The sequence below is a fragment of the Pantherophis guttatus genome, chromosome 1 (assembly GCF_059756535.1).
Source record: "Pantherophis guttatus breed Tessera chromosome 1, ASM5975653v1, whole genome shotgun sequence".
Classification (NCBI taxonomy): Eukaryota; Metazoa; Chordata; class Lepidosauria; order Squamata; family Colubridae; genus Pantherophis; species Pantherophis guttatus.
This window is the reverse complement of record NC_142063.1, coordinates 186,828,613-186,854,089: the sequence shown is the minus strand read 5'-3', so window position 1 is coordinate 186,854,089 and position 25,477 is coordinate 186,828,613. Positions and strand designations below refer to the sequence as shown.

The window sequence follows — 25,477 nt, the reverse complement described above, 5'->3', positions numbered from 1 at the left end:
TTTGTGGACCTTTTGCATTATTTTTCTTCGATCAGAGCAGAAATAACTGAAAAGGCGAACGATTCGAGCGCAGCTGTTGCCTCTCTGCCGTCCCCCCAAAATGATTTCTCTCCTGGAAAAACCGAGGCAGAGTGAGGGTGGGGGAGCGAGAGTGCTACCAGATCTGCGCTGCAAAGCTCCAGGCAACCGCTAGATGGCAGCGTTGTAAAGAGAAAACAAAAACTTCATCTTTTTTGCCCAGCTGGCGCTGTCCGCAACATTGCAGCCCAGATTTACTAATCGTAAAGACAACCTACTTTGCTTTTTTTTTAAAAAAAAGAAAAAGAAAAGGGGGTGGGCAGGAAAACTAAAAGCACGAAAATAGCTTCTTCTGCCTCGTCTTTCTTCACCAGAGCGAATCAGAAGAGGGCATGCAGAAAGACGCGCAAGAAGGAAAGACGCTAGCATTATAAATCGCACGCATTGCCCGCGGCGCATGCGCTGGTGGGGGGTCAGTGCCTTTGCTTCTCCGCTTCCTGCTAGCTCCGGGGCAGCTCGGCAGACTCGGCGTTTGCAAAACCTGCAACAGGTGAGGAGAGGCGTGAGGGTCGGCTGGGCGGGGCTCCGCTCCTGGTTTAAAAGAGGCGCCGAAGGACGCCCTCTTCTTCCCTCCACGCTCCGCGAAGCCGCTCCCTGCTATTGGCCCGCCCTGCGCTAAGCTGGTTCCGACTATTTTCTTGCCTGCAAGCAGCCGGGGAAGAGGCGGGTGACTTGAGGAGGACTAGCAGCTGCCCCCGTTTCTCTTCGGGGACTTCCTGCAGAAAGAAGGGGTTGGTCTCTTTTCTCCTGTCTTGTTACGCGTGCAAGTGGCGGGATAACGGGAGCGCCTGGCTCTTGCGTAGAGAGGGAAAAGAGCGGAGGGAGGATTCCTTGGCTGCAGTAGTTGGGGAAATAAACAGCACACGCCTCGGTCTCTTCCGGGTTGGCTCGAGTCTTCGGGGAGGGGTGGAGAATCGGGAGGTCCGGGACAAAGTCACCAGCTGGGTTTTCTTAAGAAAAAAAATATATCAAGATTTCGTTCTCAAACAAACCCAGCTTCTACCCAAAAGACCCAGATTAACCCCCCGCCCTCCCCACAATAAATCAGTTTTGAACTAATTTTTTTTTTATCTATTCAATACGTACAACCTAATGTAAGTATAGAATAACTTACATTTTTAAACTTTTTTTTAAAAAAAAACCCTAGAAACCCAGACAGACATTGAAAAACTCAGATCTGGGTTTAAAAACCTTGCATTGGCAACGCTGCCCATGAGCCACGAACTGCGAACGGGGTGCCTTCCCTGGACTTTACGAGGGAGTAGTCTGTGAACCTCTCCCAACTCAGAAAAGAGAGCATCGTGGTTACTAGCTTGCTCAGAAATCTAGGAAACAATATATATTTGTTTTTATCATACGTTTCCTGGCTTTCCATTGTAACCAAGCAAAATTTGCTGGGATTTATGTGAGTTACTGAATGAGAAATACACCTCTCTTCTTCTAAGCACAAGCCTTACTTGTTATAGTACAATAACTTTCTGAAAGGGGGAAAAATCCTGCAAGGTTTTTTGTTGATGTCCTGATGCATTTGTGCATCCTGAGTTAGGAGCATCTCATACTTCATCCCTTCAAATAATTAAATGAGACTTAAGCTTTCCCAGGGGCTCAATTGTTTAATAAGCTGATACATTTTATTAATGTTATTCTGCACAATATTTGTAGATTGTGAATGTGCTGAGAAATTATTTCTGACTGCCATGTTAAGCATTCAGAAACCTCTATGGTATTGTTCCTCTATTTCTATTATGTCTAGCTTTTTTAATATTCATATTGTATATCTATTTTGTTCTTTAATGCTTTTGTAATAGGTTCATTGTGACTTATATTAGCACTTAAGATGCTGGAAAGATTCAATAGTGTTAGAGATTTATCTAGGACTGTAATACTTTTCAGAATGTAGCTTGAAAAAGTGCTGGTACCAAGAAGCTATAAGTGAGAATGACGCATTGATAGTTACGAGTTCCTGTTTTCCTGTAAGTGATATGAGCAGCCTTGCTCTTTTTTCAGTTAATTGTACAAACATGCAGCAAATGTAAGGAACAAAATTGCCTCAAATTGCCTCAAAATAAATTGGGGAAAAAATAAATTAGTTCAAGATGAATATTTTGAGCATGGGTGGTTTCTCTGAGAGAGGGGCATTGTTAATAATAGGTTCTTGTAGTATTACAGAAGGGTGATGTAAATTGGGCAAGAAATCTTCAGATCAGGAAAAATGACCTAATTTAGAATCTTCCATTATCAAACCCCATTCCTTCCCCCTATTGGGAAAAAGATTGTAACAAGAATAATTTTTGTTAAAAATCTTGGCGCTGTGAAAGAATCCCTGACATTTTTTTGCAGGGGCAGGCAGAATAAACATGTATGCTACTTATCAAAATGAATGTCCTAATTTGTATTACTTGTAATCACACATATACAAGTATGCTTTCTGACAAATTCATTAAGGTGTCATGTGTGGCATTACAACACTTTGTCCTGGCAAAATTCCCAGTTAGTTATAATCGTTTTCCTTCTGTGAATAGTCTTTGGTGAACTTCCGGTAAGGCAGGGTGCGTGGCTGCTTGTCTTCTAGTCTAGATCAAAGTGCTTCAGGAGATGAAGTTAAACACAAGGGAGGTACCAAGTCAGTAAGATCAGGGTAGAGGATACAGTACTTCTATTTACCTAAACAGAATCAAAATTTGACTCTTGTTTTCAGACTTTTTGCCTGACAGTGAGTTTCATGCACTATTCTACCACATCCATTTATTTTCTCTAGTTTTTTTCCCACCAAATGGGGATAGATTTAGAGTCACAGATATTGATGATCAGTTGACAGTTACCTTTGTGGATTTATGTACCTATACTGTAATCACAAAGATATTGCACCAACTGATGCAAAATGTGGTAGGCAAAAACTTTTCAGGCATGAGACTTTAGTGGTGAGCAAAAAAGAAACAAAAGTTCAGTATTTGGCAGAAAGTGACCTGCAGCAATTTCCAAGGATAGAGATCTTTCTGTGTCTCTCTTATGAACTTGGCAGCACTCTCCAGTTTTGGGAGCTGCAACTTGGATTTATTATTTAGATATTTTAATACCATAGATCACATTTTGTATAACTTTTGATGTTGCACATTTTGAATCTTCAATTTCCTTAAAAAGCAATCCTTTCCTTCAAAATTAAAGAATGATTCCTTGAATTTCCAGTTTTCATTTTTGTAAAAATGAATTACATGTCTTGTAAAAATGGATAGTAAAGTTATTTACACATTTATTTTAATTATTTTCTTCTCCCTCTTTGGACCACCTGTCTAATAACATTTGGAGCAGCCCTAAAGTCATCATGACACCCATGAAAGATCCCACCACAGAAATGGACTTTATTCATACTTGAATAAAAATGGATTCTCTTTTTTTCCAGAGAATATTATGAGATCATTTTAAATGACAGATAATATAACATATTCATAACTCCAGCAAAGTTATGATGGAGGTCGGGAAGTGGCCTATATTTACATTGCTTTCACCTCAAGAAATGGCAACTATTCGAAAGGCATGTGTATTTGGAACATCTGCCAATGAAGCTATATATATCACCCACAGCGATGAGGTAAGATTATAGTACTTACATAGGTGTGTCCACTTTCTCTGTCTATAACATTGTTGGATATCTAGTGGGTAATATAAAAATAGCAAACTTGTTTTAAGATTGCAATAGCATACACATACAATTAATCAGTATTTAAAACATAACTCTCAGTTTAAAGAAGATGAATATTGTAGTTTTTTCGTTACAGCTAAAATTAATATTTTTAACCCACTGAAAAATAAAACTGAGCATAGAGTACTTTCCACTGAGCAAATATGGATTGCTTCTCTTGCTTCAGAAAACAAGATTTTATAAAATAGGTAGCCATAAGTAGGACTCACTTCCTACTTTACTTCAGTTCACTTTCAAATACCCTGCATACAATTACAGAACACATATTTTGTAACCCCAAAACAATACCCTTTTTTCCCCAGAAGACTGTCCTGTGCTCACATCTCTATGGAGAGCTTCATCAGGAAGTAGCTAACAGGGCTCCATTCTGAATCTGAAGCCAAGGGCAATCAGTGCAATGAAGTCCCATCCAGATTGTTACTCTTTAATTGCTGCACATCTCCATTTCTGCATTTTTTTTTTAAAAAAAGAAAGTACTGTACTAGGACATATCAGGAGGAAATTGGGTTGGGAAGGCTCCTCTGTGATTTTTACTTTTGGATTTCCTGTCTGTTTAATTTACTTGCATAGAGGTTCAGTGCCTTGGATCTGCAAATGGTCCAATACATTAACATTCTGTAAATTAATCTGATGCCTTCTATCTCTGACCAATAGGAGATCCAAGAATTTATCATGAAAAAAACAATTTCCTCCCTTTCCATTCAGCAGAAATCTAGCAGGAAACCACAGGATGAAACTGCTGTGTTCTGGAATGGGATTAAAAGACACTCGGAGTTGAGTTGCTTACTGCAAAAATCCTAAAGTGTCAATGGTCCCCTAGAAAACTAATGAGGGCCCACTAATGTCAGTGGATTTAAACTGTGAGCTTCTGTTTAATGCTTGACTTGTGTGATATTTAGAGGTGGGATGGGGAGAGAAGTAGCTTGTTCTAAGCAGCTTGATTCCAGGCATCCATGAAGTTTGAAGCAGACAGGTGGTCTAGAGAAAGATGGGCTTTGAACAAAGGAGGGTTAACAGTTAACAAGTAACAGAGTTGGAAGGAACCTTGGAGGTCATCTAATCTAACCCCCTGCTCATGCAGGAGACCTGTACTAGGGATTCGAACTGCCAAACTGCCAACCTTTCTGATCGACAAGCTCAGTGTCTTAGCCACTGAGCCACCTAGTGATTCAAAGCACTTTAAAAGGTATGCATGCATGAAGGGACTATAAAGAAGGAAGTTAGAATCTGTTCAGGTAGACAGTGGGAGAATTCAGAAGCACTAGAAAATTAATGACTTGGTAGAAGAAGAAAGGAAGGAAAGGGAAAGGAAAAGGAGAGAAAGAGAAAATCCCAGTCCAAAACATGGATGTATCTTCAGCTGCCTTATTCTTCCTTTGCTATGGGAAAGTGAGCCAATGCACACATTGTTTTCTGTGCTGAAAGGCATCTTTAAATTTTGAATGATAGGCCAGGTATTGCATATGAAAAGGAGTGGAACAAAAAAAGTGTCTTAGTTTTTATTTAGATATAATTCAATACACTTAATATGATTGTTTTTTTAAAAAATAGAAAAGTATTTCCTCTATCACATTAAAGATTACAATTTTTAACAATTTAGGTTATTTATTTGAAAGCAAGTTTGGATATTATTGTGGCCAAACCTTCATATTGCACATCTTTATCGTCCACCACCACATTTGGTGTCAGCTCTTCAAGGTGGCCAAATCAGGAAAGGGGCTGCTCAGGTGTGTCAATCTCTACTTTATTGAGATAGGCAACGGCAACGGAATCTTGAAAAGCCTGATTGTGTTTCCTTTCCCTCCCTCTTATACCCAAAGGAATTAAGGCTAAGTTTAAGGCTAAGGCTAAGTTTAAGTTTCTTTTCAAGCTTTCTCTTTCTTTTTTGGGCTTGAAGCACGTTGCTAACTGTTGCGTTGTTTCTCCAAGGTCACCTATATCTAACAAGCAAGTTGCTTTACACGTTAGAGTACAAATCACATAGATATATGTCTGTCCTCTAACAGAAAGAAATGCCTATATGGGGACTGTTATTACTATCCACATCAGGTGTTAAGATAAAGTATCTTAATAAATATTAATAAATAAATATTAAGCCGCCCTGAGTCTTCGGAGAAGGGCGGCATATAAATCAAATTAATAATAATAATAATAAAAAAATATATTTTGGTCACTCCTTCAAATATTAACAGAAACTTTACAAGATATGACTGGCTTCAAACCAGAAAGCAGCCAGGAACTAACCCTAACCTTTCTGCAAGTTGAAATAAATAACAAGTAAAATTAGGTCAGTTACCTTAACATAAATAAATACCCAAGTGTCGTGAGACACTACAGATTAAGAAAGTACTTCAAACTCTGCTATAGGATGCTACTTTGTACAAAAATAGCTACATATTTCTGTGTTTTCACATAGCAAAGTAGCTAAACATCGCTACTTTGCTATGTGAAAACAAACTAGTGAAGCATAAAACGCAGAGAAATCATTTAGTCATTTGGAAACATTTTCAATTTGAAACTGTTTCAAGCCCAAGACACTTCCAAATAGCCTGTCTGAATTTGAAATGATGTGTAGGCTCTTAAACCTGATTTATCTTCAGTCCCTTTATCAGTCCCTTATTCCATATTTATTATAAATCTCAGTTTCATTGTAAATCTGTTATACATCGCAAAGTCAATTTAGACTTTTTTTTTAACGTGCCATAAATGAACATATCCATGTCAGCTCATTGGTTTTGCTTTTTTCCCCCACCCAGGTTTTTGTATTTGGACTAAACTGCAGTAATTGTCTGGGAACTGGAGATAATCAGAGTACTATTGTACCAAAAAAACTTGAAGGTTTATGCGGAAAGAGGATCTGCAGTCTTAGCTATGGAAGTGGGCCGCATGTGATCCTTAGTACAGAAGGTGGGAAACTTTTTCTGAATAGTATTAGAGGCACAAATCTAAGCACCTGATTCTTAGTTATGGAATTGGAGCATGCAAAAAGGTAGTCTGCTTCTGTCAGTGGGGGCCGTCATCTTGGTGTGAATTGCATTTGCCACTTTTCTTCCCCTCAAGTAGGCTGGACAGATTTTTTGCAGCCATGGGCTGCATTTTTTTTGGTGAGTTTCTCTCAGTGACTGAGGGTCATAGGGTGGCGGTGGCATAATTATATCTCCACAGGAGACAGAAATTGAATGTTCACTCCTTTTTAATTTTTTTAAAAAATATATCGTGAAACAACATTCCTTGTGTCAACAAGTATTTAGAAGTTAGGTTTTTAAAACTAAAGTAAGTGCATGTTTAAAGCCTGTTGGAAATTTAGTTTGTGATCATGCTGGATAACATTCTCATTTATGTTCCTTTAGTTGATTAATAAACTGTATCCCATCAAGTTGCTGTCAAGTCTTTTCAACCAATAGATAGATTTTCTGCAAGACAATTTGTCCCCCCTCCCCACCTAGCTCCAGATCTTCCAACCATGCACCCATTGATGATGTAACTAAGTTCAACCATCCATCTTGCTTCTGGTCATCCTCTTTCTTCTTTCTTTCCATTTTTCCCGGCATTATAAACTTCTGAAGAGAGTCAGATCTTTGCATAATGAAGTTGCTTAGTTAAAATATGTTTGGATAAATGTATGTGATAAGCTTTAAAGATGAAGAGTATATTGCTCATTTACATTCTTCACACTACAGAAAGAATGTGTGCATTTAGTTTTAGCCAATTGCTGTTTAACTTTTTCCCAGTCAAGTAATACCAATTCATTCAAGTTCTCCAGTACCACTGCCTTATCTTCCCATAAAACAAGTCATTAGAGAAATGACCATAATAATCATAGTAAGTAGATTAAAAAAGCCAAACCCAGTCTACACAACTGACCAGCTATGCAACCAAACATAATGACAGTGCTTATTAAAATGCAATAAACTTGTTCTGTCTGAGTAGGTGTACAAATGTGGCCTAATTGCATGTTTCATTGTCGTTACTTTGTTTATTCTTGGGTAGATGGTGAAGTTTATGCCTGGGGACATAATGGATATAGTCAGCTTGGGAATGGGACAACCAACCAGGGTGTGACGCCTATTCAGATTTCTACTAATTTGCTCATTAAGAAAGTAACAGAAGTAGCTTGTGGTTCCCACCATTCTCTTGCATTATCATCTGATGGAGATGTAAGTTCTGCTTTTCTAACTAGCTATTCAGGTTTTTGCTGTTAAGAATGTTCTTTTGTTTGGTAAATGTCTGAAAATTGTCCTTGAAGAAAGGGTATTGATACTACCATTAATCTGTGTTTTCGTAGTGAAATATTTCAGATTTTATCTTGACAATAAAAGTTCTTATCTTTATAGAGGAAATAAGCTACTCTTGGCAATCTGATTTCATGGGGGTTTTATATTTTGTACAAGTTTTCAGTAGCAACAATAAAAACAAGATTTCATACATAAAAATAAAGGTTGAATGGACTTAATTGATTCGGTGCCCAGTGAGACAGCGACCTATTTTCTTTTGATCTAGTAGGCTTTCTGATTCAAAAATAAAACTTGGAATAATGATACTTGAATTTCCCCTTTGCTTGGGAAATTACAAGTGCTGAAATTTCTAAATTTTTCAGCTGGATAGAATAAATTTTATAGATATACAATACCTGTTTTAGTAACAAGAGGAACAATTTCTGAAAAATAGATGCATAAATGTGGAACTTGGCTCCTTTAAATTGTGTGGGTACGTGTTTAAGGAAAGTGTCTGACTCTGGGATAATATTTGGAGGTATTGTGGTCTCTTCTGTGAGACTAAGCCTGTTTAATTTCATATCTGACAGGTACTAGAGATTATTTGTTTTGCATGAAGGGGATAATGTTCCATTTCAAGTCTTGAAAGTTTACAATTAGTTTTGAAGATATCCGATATAAACCTTTGAAAATTACCTAGTATAAAAGTGCTATAACCTTTAGCAAGGAGATAATTTTTTATATGTAGATCCTGTTGCTAGTTTACCTTTTATCATTGTTCATGAGTTGAACGCTATTTGTTCTGAGTTTTATTTTATTTATTTATTATTTATTTATTATCAAATTTATATACCGCCCTTCTCCCGAAGGACTCAGGGCGGTGTACAGCCAAAGTAAAAAACATAGATACAAACATTAAAATACAGTTAAAAAGATATATATACATTTGGCCCCATAATTAAAAGAACAATAACAAACCTATTAAAAACATTTTAAAAAGTGTTAAGCCAGCCCGGTTGATCTTCCTTCCTTCCTTCCTTCCTTCCTTCCTTCCTTCCTTCCTTCCTTCCTTCCTTCCTTCCTTCCTTCCTTCCTTCCTTCTGCATCATAGTGGTGTAGCATTCTTCCTCCTCCTCTAGTAATGAGGATTGGGCCATCTAACAGTAATGAGCACACAGGCTTGCACTGACAGATTTTTTTTCTTAGGAAGTATTAGGAAGAAGAGAGATACTTGAGCCCTCGTGTTGCGGTAAACATACTTGGGGCTTTCTTTAAGGTAGAATACAGTTCTTTCTTTTCCTTCATTTCTATGTGACTTTTTTTTCTTTTGAAAAATGCAGAAAAGACTTGGTGGATAGAAGGCAACCCACCTCTAATGCATGGGCCCTACTTTAGAATGAAAAGAAGTCAGGAAAAATCAGAGGAGAAAGATTGGGTTGTCCATCTTCTACCAGTGAATGCTGAATGCTGGAAGCTGAGAAAAATGCAGTCTGACACTGGAGGAAGGCAAACAATTCAAAGATGATGGCTGCCTTTTCCTTTATCCAGTGAATATGGGCCATTCCTTCATTCAGGGCTGAACATAACATTTAACTTGTAAAACTGTATTTAAACTGTGTCTGTCTTTGGAAGTAGTAACAGGCATTGATTCCAAATGGGATCCCTCTTGACTGGGTCCCTGCTCTAGTTTCCTGCAGAAAAATGTTAAGATAAAATGCACACTCTTTCATTAGCCAAGTGTGTTAGAAGAGACTCCTGTATCAATGGCTTTGTGTTGCCAGCAATTAGAAGTTAATCACATCAGTACTTTGAAGTATATCATAAATGGCCATGCTACTTGTCTGTGGCTTGTAAAACTAGTTACTTTGGTACCTGCACTATTAAACAATATATGCTTTGGAGAAATGTTTCTGCTCACCTAGTAAGGTTTGTGGTATGCTTCCTTGGTGTCTCTCCCAGGTATACGCCTGGGGCTATAACAACTGTGGACAAGTCGGGTCAGGATCAACTGCAAACCAGCCAACTCCTCGCAGAGTCTCCAATTGTTTACAGGCTAAGGTAGCAGTCAGCATTGCCTGCGGTCAAACTTCTTCCGTTGTGGTCATAGATAATGGGGAGGTAAGCATCTGATGGCCTTCCACATTTGCCTCTGATTCTGCAAACAGAAGTGTTCCTGTATAAGGATTTCATGGAAAATGTACAACAAAGTGTTGTTTAGTTATTGGGATTTAAAAAACAAACAAACTCATCTACTTGTTCTGCAGGTCAAGATTACATTTTACTTTCTTGCACAAGGATGTTTACTTCACTGACTGTTTCTGAAGATAATTCTGGAGGATTTTCTGGTGGTAGTGAAAATGGCATATATTGTGAAGTGGGGAGCAATTTTCAGTCAATTTCCCTCCCGTGCATTTTTAAAAATTGCCTGAGGGCCCAGGGGAGGGGCGGGGGGTTGGCGGTTATTATCAACGAAGGTCTTGGTCCGAGGGAGACCACTGTGCCACAGATTGCCGGATGTGAATCCCTCTTTGTGAGATGGGGTCATGGGGTTCAGATGGGCTTGTTGCTTGCGTACCTGGCTCCCTGCCACGCGGCAACGGCCCTGTCCGAGCTCCTCGACATGATAGCCATGGTGGCAGTTGATACACCCAGGCTTATGGTCATGGGTGATTTCAACTTGCCATCCATCGGTGAAACGTCTGAGACGGCTCGGGAGTTCATGGCTTCCATGACAGCCATGGACCTGACCCACCCACAGGGGGGTCCCACCCACAGGGGGGGACACACTCTGGACTTGATTTTTGTCTCTGGCCAGTGGTTGAGTGATCTTATTATAGGGGATATAGACATGGAACCCTTGTCATGGTCAGATCACTCGCTCCTTCGCCTGGACCTTCGAACTGCTACACCCCGCCGCAGGGAGGCGGAGCCAATAAAATGGGTCTGCCCCAGGCGCCTGATGGATCCTGATAGGTTCCAGATGGACCTTGGGCCATTTCCTGAGGATCTAGCACATGACTCGGCTGAGGACCTGGTAGCCGCCTGGAATCGGGCAGCTGGTGGGGCCTTGGACTGAGTCGTGCCTTTGCGGCCTCTGACCCGGTGCCGATCCCGCGCAGCTCCTTGGTTTACTGAGGAGCTGAGGGAAATGAAGCACCAGAAAAGACGCCTGGAGAGCGGTTGGAGGGCCAGTCTCGCTGAATCTGATCGAACACTGGTAAGGTCGCACATTAAGGCCTACCTAGTGGCGATAAAGACGGCAAAGTTTAATTACTTTTCCGCCTCTATTGCGTCATCAGGGAATCGTCCGGCCGCCCTGTTTAGGGTGACCCGCTCCCTGCTCCATCCGGGAGTGCGGGAGGATCCCCTGGAAGGCAGGGCGGAGGATTTCGGACAATACCTGTATGACAAAATCGCTCAGATCCGGGGGGATTTGGACTCTGACTGGGTAGATCAGGGCAGGGTGACGAGGAATAGTCTTGAGAATGTTATCTGGGAGGAGTTTGATGCTGTGACTCCCGATGATGTGGACAGGATTTTGGGGAGACTTAGTACGGCCACATGTTTACTGGACCCGTGTCCCTCCTGGTTGGTACTGGCTTCCCGGGAGGTTACACGAGGCTGGCTCCAGGGTGTTACCAATGCTTCGTTGAGTGAGGGTTACTTCCCCGCTGCCTTGAAAGAAGCGATGGTGAGGCCTCTCCTCAAGAAGCCGTCCCTGGATCCGGCAATATTGGCCAACTATCGTCCTGTCTCCAACCTTCGCTTTATGGCGAAGGTTGTTGAGAGTGTGGTCGCGCAACAGTTTCCACAATTCCTTGAGGAAACATCTTATCTAGATCCGTTCCAGTCGGGTTTCAGGTCTGGGCACAGCACGGAAACGGCATTGGTCGCATTGGTGGATGATCTCTGGAGGGCTCGGGACAGGGGTTGTTCCTCTGTTCTGGTCCTGTTAGACCTCTCAGCAGCTTTTGATACCATCGACCATGGTATCATGCTGCACCGGCTGGAAGAGTTGGGGGTGGGAGGCACTGTATTGCGGTGGTTCTCCTCCTTTCTCTCTGACCGGTCGCAGTTTGTGTTGGCAGGGGGGCAGTGGTCGACCTCGAGGCTTCTCGTCTGTGGAGTGCCGCAGGGATCGGTCCTCTCGCCCCTTCTGTTCAACATTTATGTGAAGCCGCTGGGCGAGATCATCCGTGGCTTCGGGGTGAGATACCATCAGTACGCTGATGACACCCAGCTGTACATCTCCACCCCAGGTCACCCCAACGATGCCCTTGAAGTGATGTCTCAGTGCCTGGAGGCTGTGCGGATCTGGATGGGGAGGAACAGGCTCAAGCTCAACCCTTCCAAGACTGAGTGGCTGTGGCTCCCGGCATTCCGATATAGTCAGTTGACTCCATCACTGACTATTGGGGGCGAGTCCTTGGCCCCCACAGAAAGGGCTCGCAATCTGGGTGTCCTCCTGGATATGCAGCTGTCCTTGGAGGAACATCTGACGGCTGTAACCAGGGGGACCTTTTATCAGGTTCGCCTGATTCGCCAGTTGCGGCCCTTTCTTGATCGGGATTCCCTGTGCATAGTCACTCACGCCCTCGTCACCTCTCGCCTGGACTACTGCAATGCTCTCTACATGGGGCTCCCCTTGAGGGGCACCCGGAGGCTCCAGCTGGTCCAGAACGCAGCAGCGCGGGTAGTGATGGGAGCAGCATGGAGCTCCCATATAACACCGCTCCTGCGCGAGCTGCACTGGCTCCCGGTGGTCTTCCGGGTGCGCTTCAAGGTGTTGGTTATCACCTTTAAAGCGCTCCATGGCATAGGGCCTAGCTATCTTCGAGACCGCCTGCTGCTACTGACGACCTCCCAGCGACCCGTGCGCTCCCACAGAGAGGGCCTCCTCAGGGTGCCATCAGCCAAACAATGTAAGCTGGTGACCCCCAGGGAGAGAGCCTTCTCTGTGGGGGCACCTACCCTCTGGAATCAGTTGCCCCCAGAGATAAGGAGAATCCAAGACCTCCGTGCCTTCCGCCATGCCCTTAAAACCCACTTTTTCCAGCAAGCCGGGCTGGCTTAGGAAGAAATTTTTTAAATTTTTTAAATGTTTAATTGGTTTGTGGTTTTTTAAATTTTTGGGCCAAATTTATATATATTTTAATTGTTTTTAATATTTGTATTTCATGTTTTTAATTCTGGCTGTGCACCGCCCTGAGTCCTCAGGGAGAAGGGCGGTATATAAATTGAAAAACAAACAAATAAATAAATAAATAAATAAATAAATAAATAAATAAATAAATAAATAAACAAACAAACAAGCACAGCATTAGCCAAACCTTGCAAAATTTTCAAATTAAATTTGGAAAAATGCTTAAGAGAATATTTTTCAAATAAAATACAAAGGATTGCTTCAAAAATTATGAGAAGTTTTAAAGCATCAAGTGTCTATCTCTGCTCAGGGAGAAAATCTTCTGTCTCAAAACCTTGAATTTCAGCCAATTGTGTGAGAAGGTATATACATTTGAAGTGAACCTAAAAATAAAATAGAAATGTGTGATGTGGGGAGATGAGGTAAGGAGCTGCAGAATGAAGACAAACCTTGCTCTTGCTCTTCTGGAGACTGGCTTAATTCAAAGGAAGAGTTGCCTTTCTGTTCTCTTTAAACATATGTCCAATTAAAATAGATTCAGAAGTAGATATGAGCAATTCAGAGAAATTCTGCAGCCTCAGAAATACCTGGGAAAAGATGGCTAGTCTTCAGTCTGTAAGACTTTTTGACTTACATCACTTATCATTCTTTATAGTTTTATTATTCAAAGATCCCAGGGCTGTTTTCCAAGTAGTACAGGCCTTGCTTATTTCAATATCCACTCAAGGAGTGTTGGTATGGGATCTAGGATTCAGTGCCGATAAACTCAAACTTATGTGAATGCCAACAGGTTTTACTGGAATAAACTAGAGAGTTACAGATGAGAAGGAAGTAAACCAGTTTGTTTTTCCTTCAATTTGTCAGAAACTTCCAGAATGATAGGGGACAAGCTGCTTGGAACTGGCTGCAAGCTGCATAGCATCTTCCTAGGTCATAATTTAACCAGCTGATCTATTAACTAAGACACTTTATGTAAAGCATTGTCACTAGACTACAACACCCTAGAGGCAGCCCAATGACATTTCTTTTCAATAGGTAGTGAAAGAAGTATACTTCTTAAGTGAAGTATTGTCTCTTAACAACTAATGTGCCAGTATTCATCCTCCCCTCTCTGAACTAGGGAGTTCATGCTAATTCTCTTTATCTTAATTGTTACTAGTAGTGACACAGATAAGAGGCTCAAAAACAGGGGTGATTGCATCAAAAGTGCAGTCACTTCTGAAGTACAGTAATCTTTTATTTGTTTGTTTGTTTGTTTGTTTATTGTTTATATTTATATACCGCCCTTCTCCCGAAGGACTCGGGGCAGTGAACAGCCAACAGAAATATAAAATTTAAAAACAGTATTAAAATCCAATTAAATTAATTTGGCCCACAATTTAAAACACCCCTGTATTAAGACCCATAATTAAACAATTTAAAAATTAAAACAATTTAAAAGAGTTAGGTCAGCCCAGCTTGCTGGAATAAATACGTCTTTAGGGAACAGCGAAAGGTTCGAAGATCCAGGATCCGCCCTATCTCCGGGGGCAGCTCATTCCAGAGGGTAGGTGCCCTCACAGAGAAGGCTCTCTCCCTGGAGGCCGCCAGTCGACATTGTTTGACCGACAGCATCCTGAGGAGCCCCTCTCTGTGGGAGCGTACTGGTTGGTAGGAGGCTATCGGTGGCAGAAGGCGGTCTCATAAATACCCGGGTCCTAATCCATGGAGCGCTCTAAAGGTGGTAACCAATACCTTGAAGCGCACCCGGAAGACCACCGGGAACCAGTGCAGCTCGCGCAGGAGAGGTGTTACATGGGAGCGCCGAGTCGCCCCCATAACCACCCGCGCGGCCGCATTCTGGACCAGCTGGAGTCTCTGGGTGCTCCTCAAGGGGAGCCCCATGTAGAGAGCATTACAGTAGTCCAGGTAGGATGTGACGAGAGCATGAGTGACCGTGTGTAAGGCATCCCGATCCAGAAAGGGACGCAACTGGTGGATCAGGCGAACCTGATAAAAAGCCCCCCTGGCCACAGCTCTTCTACAGACAGCCGTGTATCCAGGAGGATGTCCAAGTTGCGAGCCCTCTCTGTGGGGGCCAACGACTTGCCCCCAATAGTCAGCGATGGCGCCAACTGACTATATCGGGATGCCGGAAGCCACAGCTACTCAATCTTGGACGGGTTGAGCCTGAGGCTGTTTCTCCCCATCCAGATAAGCTACTTGTTATGAACATAGGTGTGGAATATCTGTGCAAATAGAAAGCAGATTGTAATATACCTGCTTACCTTATCTTCCACAATGGAGAATAGCACTGATCCAATCCTTCTGTTTCATAGGAAATCCAGACTTCTACACCAGCCAAAAATAATCTGTAAACTATGGAAAACATTTTCTATCTCTATAAAAAAAACCCTTAATATAAAATTAAGATTTTAAATAATATATTTAAGAAATAATCTGAAGTAATATATTTACGAACATAGGAAATGAGAAAGAAAATAGTACAAGACTTTGTTTTAAAATAAGGTTTCTTTCAGTGCATTCTATTTCAAAGTTTTTGAACTTCTGCTAGTTTAGCACTTCTATTCTCCCAGAACAGGAGCTCTTTGGGTAGAAATAAAGTATATGATTAATTAACCTCCTCCTCACCCCAGGTTTATGGCTGGGGTTACAACGGCAATGGACAACTTGGTCTGGGAAATAATGGCAATCAGTTAACTCCATGCCGAGTGGCAGCACTTCAAGGTGTGTGTGTAATGCAGGTGAGTATAGAGATCTGTGCTTTCTGTTATTTGAATGATTTGTTGGGAAATTGTCACTAATCTTGGAAATATTCATTGTTAATGAGATAAGGGAAGTGTAACCTCTACCCCACTAATCTCTTCCAATTCTGATTTTTTAACAAGTGGATAGGAAATTACACACCTTGAACGTTTTGCCTTTAAACTGCAAACAGCTTCATTCTTAGATGTTTTTGGAGAATGACCTTGGGATATTCTCCTTCAGGAAAAGTTTCCTGAAAGCTTGAGCAAAATCAGGTGTAGCCAAATCAGTTGTAGTCCCTTGGCCTTTATCTTTTGCCCTTCATACTCTATTAGCAATCTTGTCCTTCTCTTCAGTACATTATAGATGGCTCTGATGGATTTCTACAGCTTAAGTATGCCATTTGTGGACAAGAACTGAGAGGCACCAGAGGTGGTGATACCATAGATTGGTCTGTGCTGTTCCCTGGCAGAGTAATTGCTGTTCAAGGCATTTGGAATCTGCATAATATACGACATGTAGTATCTGAAGTGGTACATGCATTCAGTGTACACATTCTTGAATATTTTATGTTTCAGCTTTTCCAGCATGTTTGATTGTCTTGGCTTCAGTAATAGCAGGCACTAGCTAGTTCCTGCTAGTGCAGGAACAATTAAGAGTACAAGTAGTCTTTGACTTACAACCACAACTGAGCCAGGAATTCTGGTTGTAAGTCATTGCAGTTGTAAGTTGAGTTACCATATGACCAGACACAATTGTATAACTATTTTTACAATGTTAAGCATCACATAGTCATATGTTTGAATCCAGCTTATCCAATGTCGCCTTTGCTAGAAAACAACAAAAAAGTTGCAAAATGTGATCACATGACTGCAGGATGCTGCACACACTTATAAATGCAAGCCAGTTGCCAAGCATCCAAAATGGAAATACATGACTGCAAGGGTAGTGCAGTAGTCGTAACTTCATGGACGGGTTATAACTAACTTTATTCAAGTTTGTTATACCTTTGAAGTATCATTTAGCTGGGGTTCTAAATCAAGAACTACCTGTAAGTGCTTCAGACCTCCTGTGAACACCTCATCTCTGCTCTTCATTAAAGCAGAACACATTTTTCCAACTTGGAGATTGTAAAAGGAAGCTGCTACCTAAGGGAATCCACCAATTAAATTGAACTCATAAACCATAATTGTCCTTTTTCAATCTCATGTGGGATCCTAGAAAAGACTGATCTTATTTCATGAAGAGCAGAAAGGTGCTATGTTTGCTAGAGGTCATTGTTTCCCCCTAATAATTGTGGAAGTGTGCACAGCCCTAGCAGGGGTATAGATCTGGGGTTGAAGAATTACCAATCAGTTTTTAGAGACTAGCCAACTGATACCTAAATATGGTATAAAACTGTTAATAATAACTGAAGCTTTTATGCCTCCTATAAGGGTTTCTCTTCTAGCATATCAAGCATGCAGCTTGTATTATGCTTCAGTGATAAACTCCTTTCACTGCTATCCTGGAGTGGTATGTATACTAACTCCTGCCTTCTTTACAAACTTATTTGCAGATTGTCTGTGGCTATGCACACACTCTAGCACTAACAGATGAGGGTTTACTGTATGCCTGGGGAGCAAACACTTATGGGCAGTTGGGGACTGGCAACAAAAGCAACCATCTCAGCCCAGTGCAAATCATGATGGAAAAGGAAAGGTAAATGCCACTGCAGCTAATGCTTGGTGAGCTGGGAATAAGGTGGTATCAGCTACCTCCAATTCATGGCTTTGGAAAACAGATTCGTGCATGCATTTTGTTAATGAGCACTTTGGATTCCCTTTGTAGTCCAATACGTACTACAAAAAGGCTCTTCCTGATTTCCCCTCTGTTTATTAACAAAGAAAGGCAAATTTCTTAGTTTTCTTTTCATACCTATGAAATAACGTATGCAGTATTCTGTTACAGCAGTTAATGCATAGTACCTATCTTCCACCCACACCTTCTTCCCTTCTCTGCTTCAGCTAAATAGAAATTGGAATGTGGCAGTGATCTATCATTAATTGTGCCCATATATCTAAAGAAACAGTTTCTTTGCATGTAATGTATTTAATTCTTTTCCCCTACAACCCACTTTCTCCATAGATTTGAGCTATTATGTCAGCAGGCATTTTCTCTTGGGCTGCCAGCACCTGATTTCCTTTGCCCCAAGGCTGTCTCTCCCTTGCAGCCAATGCCCGTCTTCTCTGGACTGCACCCAGAGATATTTCAAGAGTCTTGTCCCAGGATCACCAGGAAAGGACAAACCTTCAACACTTCAGAGTGCCTGGAATCACCAGCCATCATTTCCCACTCTTCAAATCTTTCTCACCAGCTTCTTTCTTTCTTGCAAGAAAAGGTTGCCCCCTGAGAAACAGTTTATTATCTCCAAAGTTATTTGTCAGCTGCCTTGTGCTTCTTGGGTGACCCTGAGAAACTAGTAACAGTCGCACAATTTTCCATCAAAACAATAAAATATAAAGCTCAAAGATGACAAGTGCAATGAAGTGAAGCCCCCTTAGTTATTTATTTTATACCCTACATGCCCAAAGTTATATGGTGCCACAGTACTTGACCATCAGCCACCAGTTGCTTAAATAAATTGCAGATAACTGGATGGGCAAATCAATTTCCGTAGCCACCCAACTCAGCCAAGTGACCCTGTTTATGGGTTGTTTGTAAGCACATACATTAGCGCGCACATAAGAAAAAAAAATTCTCTGAATCTGAAGAGGAAAGGGTTAAGATGGCAAAGGAGAGGCAGGTCCTTAACTGAGTTCTTCACAATATAGAATCATAAGGTTGTAAGGGACCTTGGAGGTCTTCTAGTTCAACCCCTTGCTTAAGTCAAATGGGTGTCCTAACTTTCCTTGAAAAATGATGAAGCATCCCCAACACCAGGCAGCCAGTTGTTCTCACTGTCAGGCAGTTTCTTGTTAGTTCAAGATTGGGTCTCTCTTAATGAGCTTCCACCCATTGCTTTTTATCAGGTGCTTTGGGAAATAAGTTGACACCCTCCCCCCTCTGTGACAGCCCCTCAAGGAGAAGGCAGCTATTATGTGTCCCCAAGCCTTTTGTTTGTTAGGCTAAACATACCTAATTCCCTTAACTGTTCATCAATTTAGCCTCCATATCCCCTTATCATCTTTGTTGCTCTTCTCTGCATATTTTCTAGGGTCTCTGCATCTTTTTTGTATCATGGTGACCAGAATTGGACACAGAATTATACATTCCTGTCTACAAGACCTTACAGATCAGTTACCTATTCTATTCTATTCTGCTCTATTTTATCTCATCTTTATCTTCATTTTCTTTACTCAGTAAGTATATTATCTGTAGCAGGTACCTAATCTTTAAGACTCTAGATTGAGTTTTGGAACAAAATGATAGTGAAAGCAAAATCAGCCACCAAATGATCAGCCAGCATAAGAACAACAGGACAAGTATGACATCTCTGGCGCTGAATAGTTGTGGTCTGCTTTTATCCTTGTGTAGGGTTGTCGAGATTGCTGCTTGCCATTCTACTCACACATCTGCTGCCAAAACACAGAGTGGCTTAGTGTACATGTGGGGGCAGTGTCGGGGACAGTCGGTGGTCCTGCCCCATGTTACCCACTTTTCCTGCACAGATGATGTGTTCGCTTGCTTTTCCACTCCTGCTGTGATGTGGCGTCTCCTCTCAGTAGGTGAGAACTAGTTTCACTTAATGTCAGGTGCAGAATTGACCTTCCCTTCTCCAGTATGAAAGTGCTTCCCTTCTCCCCAGCCCTTAAATACTTGCAAAAGGCTGTGCTCTTACAATAAAAGTAGCCTTAGTACTCATGGTTTTGGCTTTCAATAGCACCTTTCCCACACAATGCTCAACTCCCAGAACCATTTTGAGAGTTCTTGACAGATGTGGGAGATGCCTATAAGCCATCATGATTTATAATTTATAATTTGCATATACTTTTTGGGTGTGTTTTGAGGTTTTATGCATTCATGATCAGGAAATAATGTTCACAGAATACTCATCAAATTATACTCTATGTGGAGCTGGAATACAGTGAACGTAACTCACATAACATAAAATTAAAGTTATGACTTCTATAAGAAATGGGAACTGAAACATTGTGAAAGCGTCAAGGGGTTTTTCACGTGGTGCTGCTGCTTGTTCCCTGTACAGGCAGTTGGAAGAGTAGGAAGAATGACTAATTGGATTTACCTACCTAAATAACAAAATATCGATACCCTGTTTCCCCCAAAATAAGACATCCCCTGATAATTGGGCTTTTGAGCGCTTGGCAATAAGGCCAAGCTCTTATTTCAGGGTTCAAAAAACTGTAAGACAGGGTCTTATTTTCGGGGAAATACGGTAGTTAAAAAAACATAAATCCTGGCATCTGATGAGAACTGTAGTACCCCAAATGTGAAACTGTATTGGTTGTGTTACAATTTAAGGTGCCACACTATTCTGTTTTAATAACTCCTTTCTAGAATCAGACTTGTTTCATATTTCAGATCTGCCCAGTTACATGGAAAACAATTTTTTATAAGAATGATATATTTCCTTGTCATGTAGAAATCTAAATGAAGTAGTTTGTTGATGAAAGCTGTACTATATATAGTTTTGGATCATTGATCATCTTTGCCTTTATGGGATACAGTACAGGAAAGCTTTTGCAAAGCTAACACAAAATTTTGTGTGTAAAACTGTTGAATTCTGGCATGAATTGACTCTATGTTCTTTTGGTGTTCTAATTGTTTTTACAGAGCATGAGGAATTTTTAACAGTGACAGAGTCTCTGAAGAGAGAATTTGATAGTCCTGAAACATCAGATCTAAAGTTTAGAGTAGATGGAAAATTCATTTATGTACATAAAGCTGTTTTAAAAATCAGGTAATGTTTATAACTAATCATCCAGATGGTTAGTAAATTCCTAAATCATCTCACTAATTTAGATACTGCATTTTATTTTGCTTCTTTAATGAACTTGCCATTTAACATCATTTTTAATTTCTTAATATGTTATAGATGTTGAAATAAGATTAAGAATAGATTAATACTTCAAGAGATATTTTAAACTTGATTAAAATTAAAAGCATTGGGTAAATTCCACATTCACTTGCACTGATGATGTTAACTAGTTGGGTAATGAAATGACTGCATGCAAACAACCAAACTTGGAGAACACCAAAGGCTCCACAGAAAAAAGAAGCTTATGCTACTAGTTTTAGTCTATAAGATCCTAACACTTCTTTTGTGGTGTACAGGTAGTGCTCAATTTACACAGTTGGGACTGAACTTCTGTTTTAAGTCACGTCCAATTTTGTGACTTTTTGCAATGGTTGTTAAACAAATCACTGCAGTCATTAAGTGAATCATTGGTTGTTAAGGGAATCTGGATTTCCCCATTGACTTTGCTTGTCGGATATCCCGAGGAAGGTCGTAAATGATGATCAAATGACACTGGGATGCTGCAACTATCATAAATACATGCCACTTGCCAAATGCCTGAATTTGACCATGGGGATACTACAACGATCATATGTGTGAGGACACTTTTTTGTGAGATGCCTTTTTCAGCACTGCCTGAAAAAGGCTGTTAAACAAATGGTCGTGTCAGAGACTTACCTATATTATAAAACAGATCATCTTTCCATAACCTGATATTTTCCGAACATATTGGAACTACAACTTGGCATGATTGAAAGTTAGGCATCCTGGCTATTGAAGTTAACACTGGTGGGATAGCAGGTTGGACTTTAGACTAATAGAAAAATCCTAGGATTGTTCACAATGGCAAAAATGCTGCTGGGGAATGAGAGCGGACCATTTTGAAGAAGCCATGTGCTGCTGATATTTCTTCTGTTCTTGATGTAATGTGCAAAATTTGGAGGAGGCTTTACAGTGTTTTTTCTTGCAGATGTGAGCACTTCCGTACTATGTTCCAGTCTTACTGGAATGAAGATGAGAAGGAAGTAATAGACGTAGATCAATTTTCCTATCCTGTGTATCGTGCTTTTCTTGAGTACCTGTACACCGACAATGTTGACTTGCCACCTGAAGATGCTATAGGTAGTAGTGGAATCTTTGGCAAAATTATGTTGGGAAATTAAGGAACTGGGATAATTTTTTTTTAATGTCATCTTACCACAGATGTTAGCAGTGCCATCTTGCCTTTTCAGGTTGCAGTTCTGTTCTGTGTTGGACTGATGGGGAAAGAATGTTCAAACAAACCAATCTAGGTTCTGGAATATGCTAGGTTAAAAATGGCATCTCTGTAAGGTACCTGCCTCAGCTACCTTCTCAAGAAAGTAAAACTCTTGAAACAGTTATGTTACGAGAACTCCGAGGCTGGATGGTGTAGAGAGGTTTCCTTGGGGCATTGCGACCTTGAATATATGGCTGGAACGGGCAGAGAGGGAGTCAGTGCAGATGGCCATCTCTCTCTCCCCCCTCCCCAAATTCCCCAAGCAGTTACAGCAAAAGTGAAAGCATGCAAACAATTCCACCCATGGTGCCTGCCCCCATTTCCAGAATGGCAGCATTCTGATAGGGATCTGACAATCTCTTTAAATGGCGAATATACATATATGACATCAAAGTGCCATTATATTGCTGAATTTGTGTCTATACCTTGCTTGATTAGATATTAGGTTCCGTTGTACCCCAGGAACGACAGCAAGACTGATTTCTTCTGTGGATTCAGGCCTTCTGTTGGGAATTAAACTCACAGACCTTTTGCACATTAGATAACTGTATACAGTGTATTAGTTATAGGAGCTGTCCATATCCTGGCATGCAGCAGTTACAGGAAGGGATCAAAAGAACGTATCAGTCAGGCCTCTTCAGTCTACCTTCCCTTAAGCTGCCAGAGCTGAGTGAGAAGGGACAATGGACTGAATATGCCTTTCTCTAGTGAACTCTGCCTCCTAAGATGTGTAAAGATTTTACATTTTCAGTGCAATTTTTAATACTTTATGACCAATGTGCAGGAGATTCTACATAATTTAATTAAAATCTTAAATTTCAGGGCTTCTGGATTTGGCTACATCGTATTGTGAAAACCGATTGAAAAAATTGTGTCAGCATCTTATCAAAAGAGGAATCACAGTGGAGAATGCTTTCTCACTACTCTCTGCAGCAGTGCGCTATGATGCAGAGGTAAATCAGCTGTCCCTTAATGTCTGCCCTCTCCAGTGCACCTTGGGGAATTGTTAGGGAAACAGTGAAACAGCTGGGCACAACATGACTTTAAGAGGGGAGGTGGAAGCCAGAAGAAGGTGTGTGCGTGTGTGTATGTATATACACTGGATGCATACTGGTGGGAAATTGGAATACTGTCCTGGGAGTGTTGAGTGATATGTCTTGGGGTGACATATATGAAGACTTATTTGGAGAGTCATCTTGGGTGATAGAAATGAGCAACAAAATGTCTTAGAATGACAAAGATGCGTTTGTTGGCAATTTATATCTTCATCGGTTTGCATTCTGTGAATTTCCAGGTGATATGAAGTCAGATGCATGATTTAGCATTTGAGACCCATACTCAACTTAAGTGTCTAGTCAAATTACTAGAGCTTTCTGACCAGTTGGACCTTATCTCGGCTGCAATAACATTATTCCAGACTAAGGGATTGAGCCTTGGGCTCTGCGGAATGCAGTCCTGTGTTTACAACAATAACATCAGAGCCTGAGATGTAATTCAGTTCAGTTCCTTGGAGTCATGCTGGGCATCCCCTATGAGTGTTAAAACTCTTTTGCAGGGCTCACTCCACAACATCCTAGAGATGTGTATGTATCTCATTGCCAAAGTACAGGCTTTTTTCCTTTGTGTTATACATAAAAAAACACCATTGGAGGCCATCACAGTTCTCTTCATGCATTATCAAATAATAAGCATTAGTGGTGAAAATGAAGAGAGAAGGAGCTAGAACATATCTGCCCAAAGAATTTTTTTCAGTGTTATGGCAAATTGCTCCAAATGTGTTATGAGAGAACATATGTGAAGTTTTAGGGATGATTTATCTATTAAAAGGGTGGTTTTTCTGCTGCATTAAGAATGTGAAATAATTTATCCCATCATAATACTTTTATTCTGTTTTTAATATCAAATACATTGTTTGTTTGTTGATAAGTTTTTGTTCAATCCAGGTGGTCCACCTTGAAGTAGTTTAATTCAAAGTTAATTTAAATTAACCTGGAAATAAAATACTTAAAAGTGATATCTTAATGCTACTATACCTATTTATATTTACTTCAAATTGTATTTTCACATACATGGAAAAATTTTTTAAGACAGGGTAAAATGAAAATATTTCCTTTTTCTGTTGTGACTAAAACAAGTGGCAGAATGACCTAGTTCAGTGATATTGAACGTTTTCAGCACTGAGTGTCCAAACTGGAACGTGCATGCGTCTACGTGCCAGAAACCCAAAAACCAGCTGGCCGGTGCGCATGTACAAAACCAGAAGACCAGATGGCGAGCTGGAATCTTTGCGTGCCATAGATTCGCCATCACGGACCTAGTTGAACATAACAAATGCTGTGTATGCTGTTAATACTTTTTTCAGCATTGGTAATATTGAATGTTTTAATTTAAAACTTGTTTTGAATGAGTTTAAATATTTTTTTTTGTTTTCTATCTAGGATTTAGAAGAATTCTGCTTTAAGTTTTGTATCAATCATTTGACTGAAGTCACCCAGACATCTGCCTTCTGGCAAATGGATGGTTCTCTGCTAAAGGAATTCATTGCTAAAGCCAGTAAATATGGAGCCTTTAAGAACTGAGAGGTGTGTTTGTTTTGGACTATACAGTATCTCCACAGCTTTCAGGCCTTTTTCTCATAGGTCCAATGAATTATATCACCTGTAGTATAAAACCACAATGCTCAACAGCTGTACCCTTAAAGGGATTCCAAATTAAATAGCAAGCCCTTTACTTGGGTTTTGTTACTCCAAAGAGTTGGATTTATTTACTGTTTTAAGTTAACTCTTGAGAAAAACGGAACAGATGGAGTGGGTAGCCAAAATAATGTCAGAGATTGTTCTTTCAGATGGTTTGTTAATTTTTTGTAATCACATTGTGGTACCGCTTGTTCTTTTGAAGCACTCTGATGGCAACTGGAAGCAAAATATCTTACATGGAATAAAGGAAGTTTTGAGAAAGGAATCATCCTCTCTGGATATATGTGAAGGAAACTTGCACTCAGTCATTTGAGAAGAATTTGTGAAAAATGCTGCATTCCTCTATACATCTTTCTAGGAATAAGTCTCGCTGAATTCAGTAGGATGTAATAGATTTGCACTTTAAGTACATTGAGTTATACAATAACTTGAAATGTTGAAGAACCAACTTGTTTTTCCTAGACAAATCGGAATTATTGTTTTTGTATTTCCTTTGAAGTGTATTATGTTTGGAAAAGAATTACATATTGTTCTGTTTTGTGGATTTAAATCATTCAAAGTAAATGACTGTTGGAAAGCTGTTTTGCATTGCAATTATGTATAAACTATATAATAAAATGAGCGCCTGCCTATTGTGACTTCTAAACTTTATTAAAATTATGCACTAAATCATCTTTATATGAGGA

The 25,477-nt window shown here is 40.4% G+C and overlaps 1 protein-coding gene across 2 annotated transcripts; it reads left to right on the top strand.

Moving 5' to 3' along the window:
• Positions 1-249: 249 nt before the first annotated feature.
• RCBTB1 (RCC1 and BTB domain containing protein 1) lies at positions 250-25,477 on the top strand. 2 transcript variants are annotated; one of them, XM_034426842.3, is made up of 13 exons: positions 250-568; positions 3,479-3,667; positions 6,535-6,685; positions 7,769-7,935; positions 9,952-10,110; positions 15,772-15,879; positions 17,439-17,581; positions 19,397-19,587; positions 20,654-20,780; positions 21,808-21,959; positions 22,918-23,048; positions 24,534-24,677; positions 24,994-25,477. In XM_034426842.3, the coding sequence occupies exons 2-12, from the start codon at positions 3,542-3,544 to the stop codon at positions 24,672-24,674; spliced, it is 1,596 nt and encodes a 531-aa protein (XP_034282733.2). In that variant the 5' UTR covers positions 250-568; positions 3,479-3,541; the 3' UTR covers positions 24,675-24,677; positions 24,994-25,477. The 2 variants fall into 2 exon arrangements, with proteins under 2 accessions (XP_034282733.2, XP_087738347.1); XM_087882221.1 differs by lacking the exons at positions 6,535-6,685; positions 7,769-7,935 and having other exon boundaries at positions 480-568.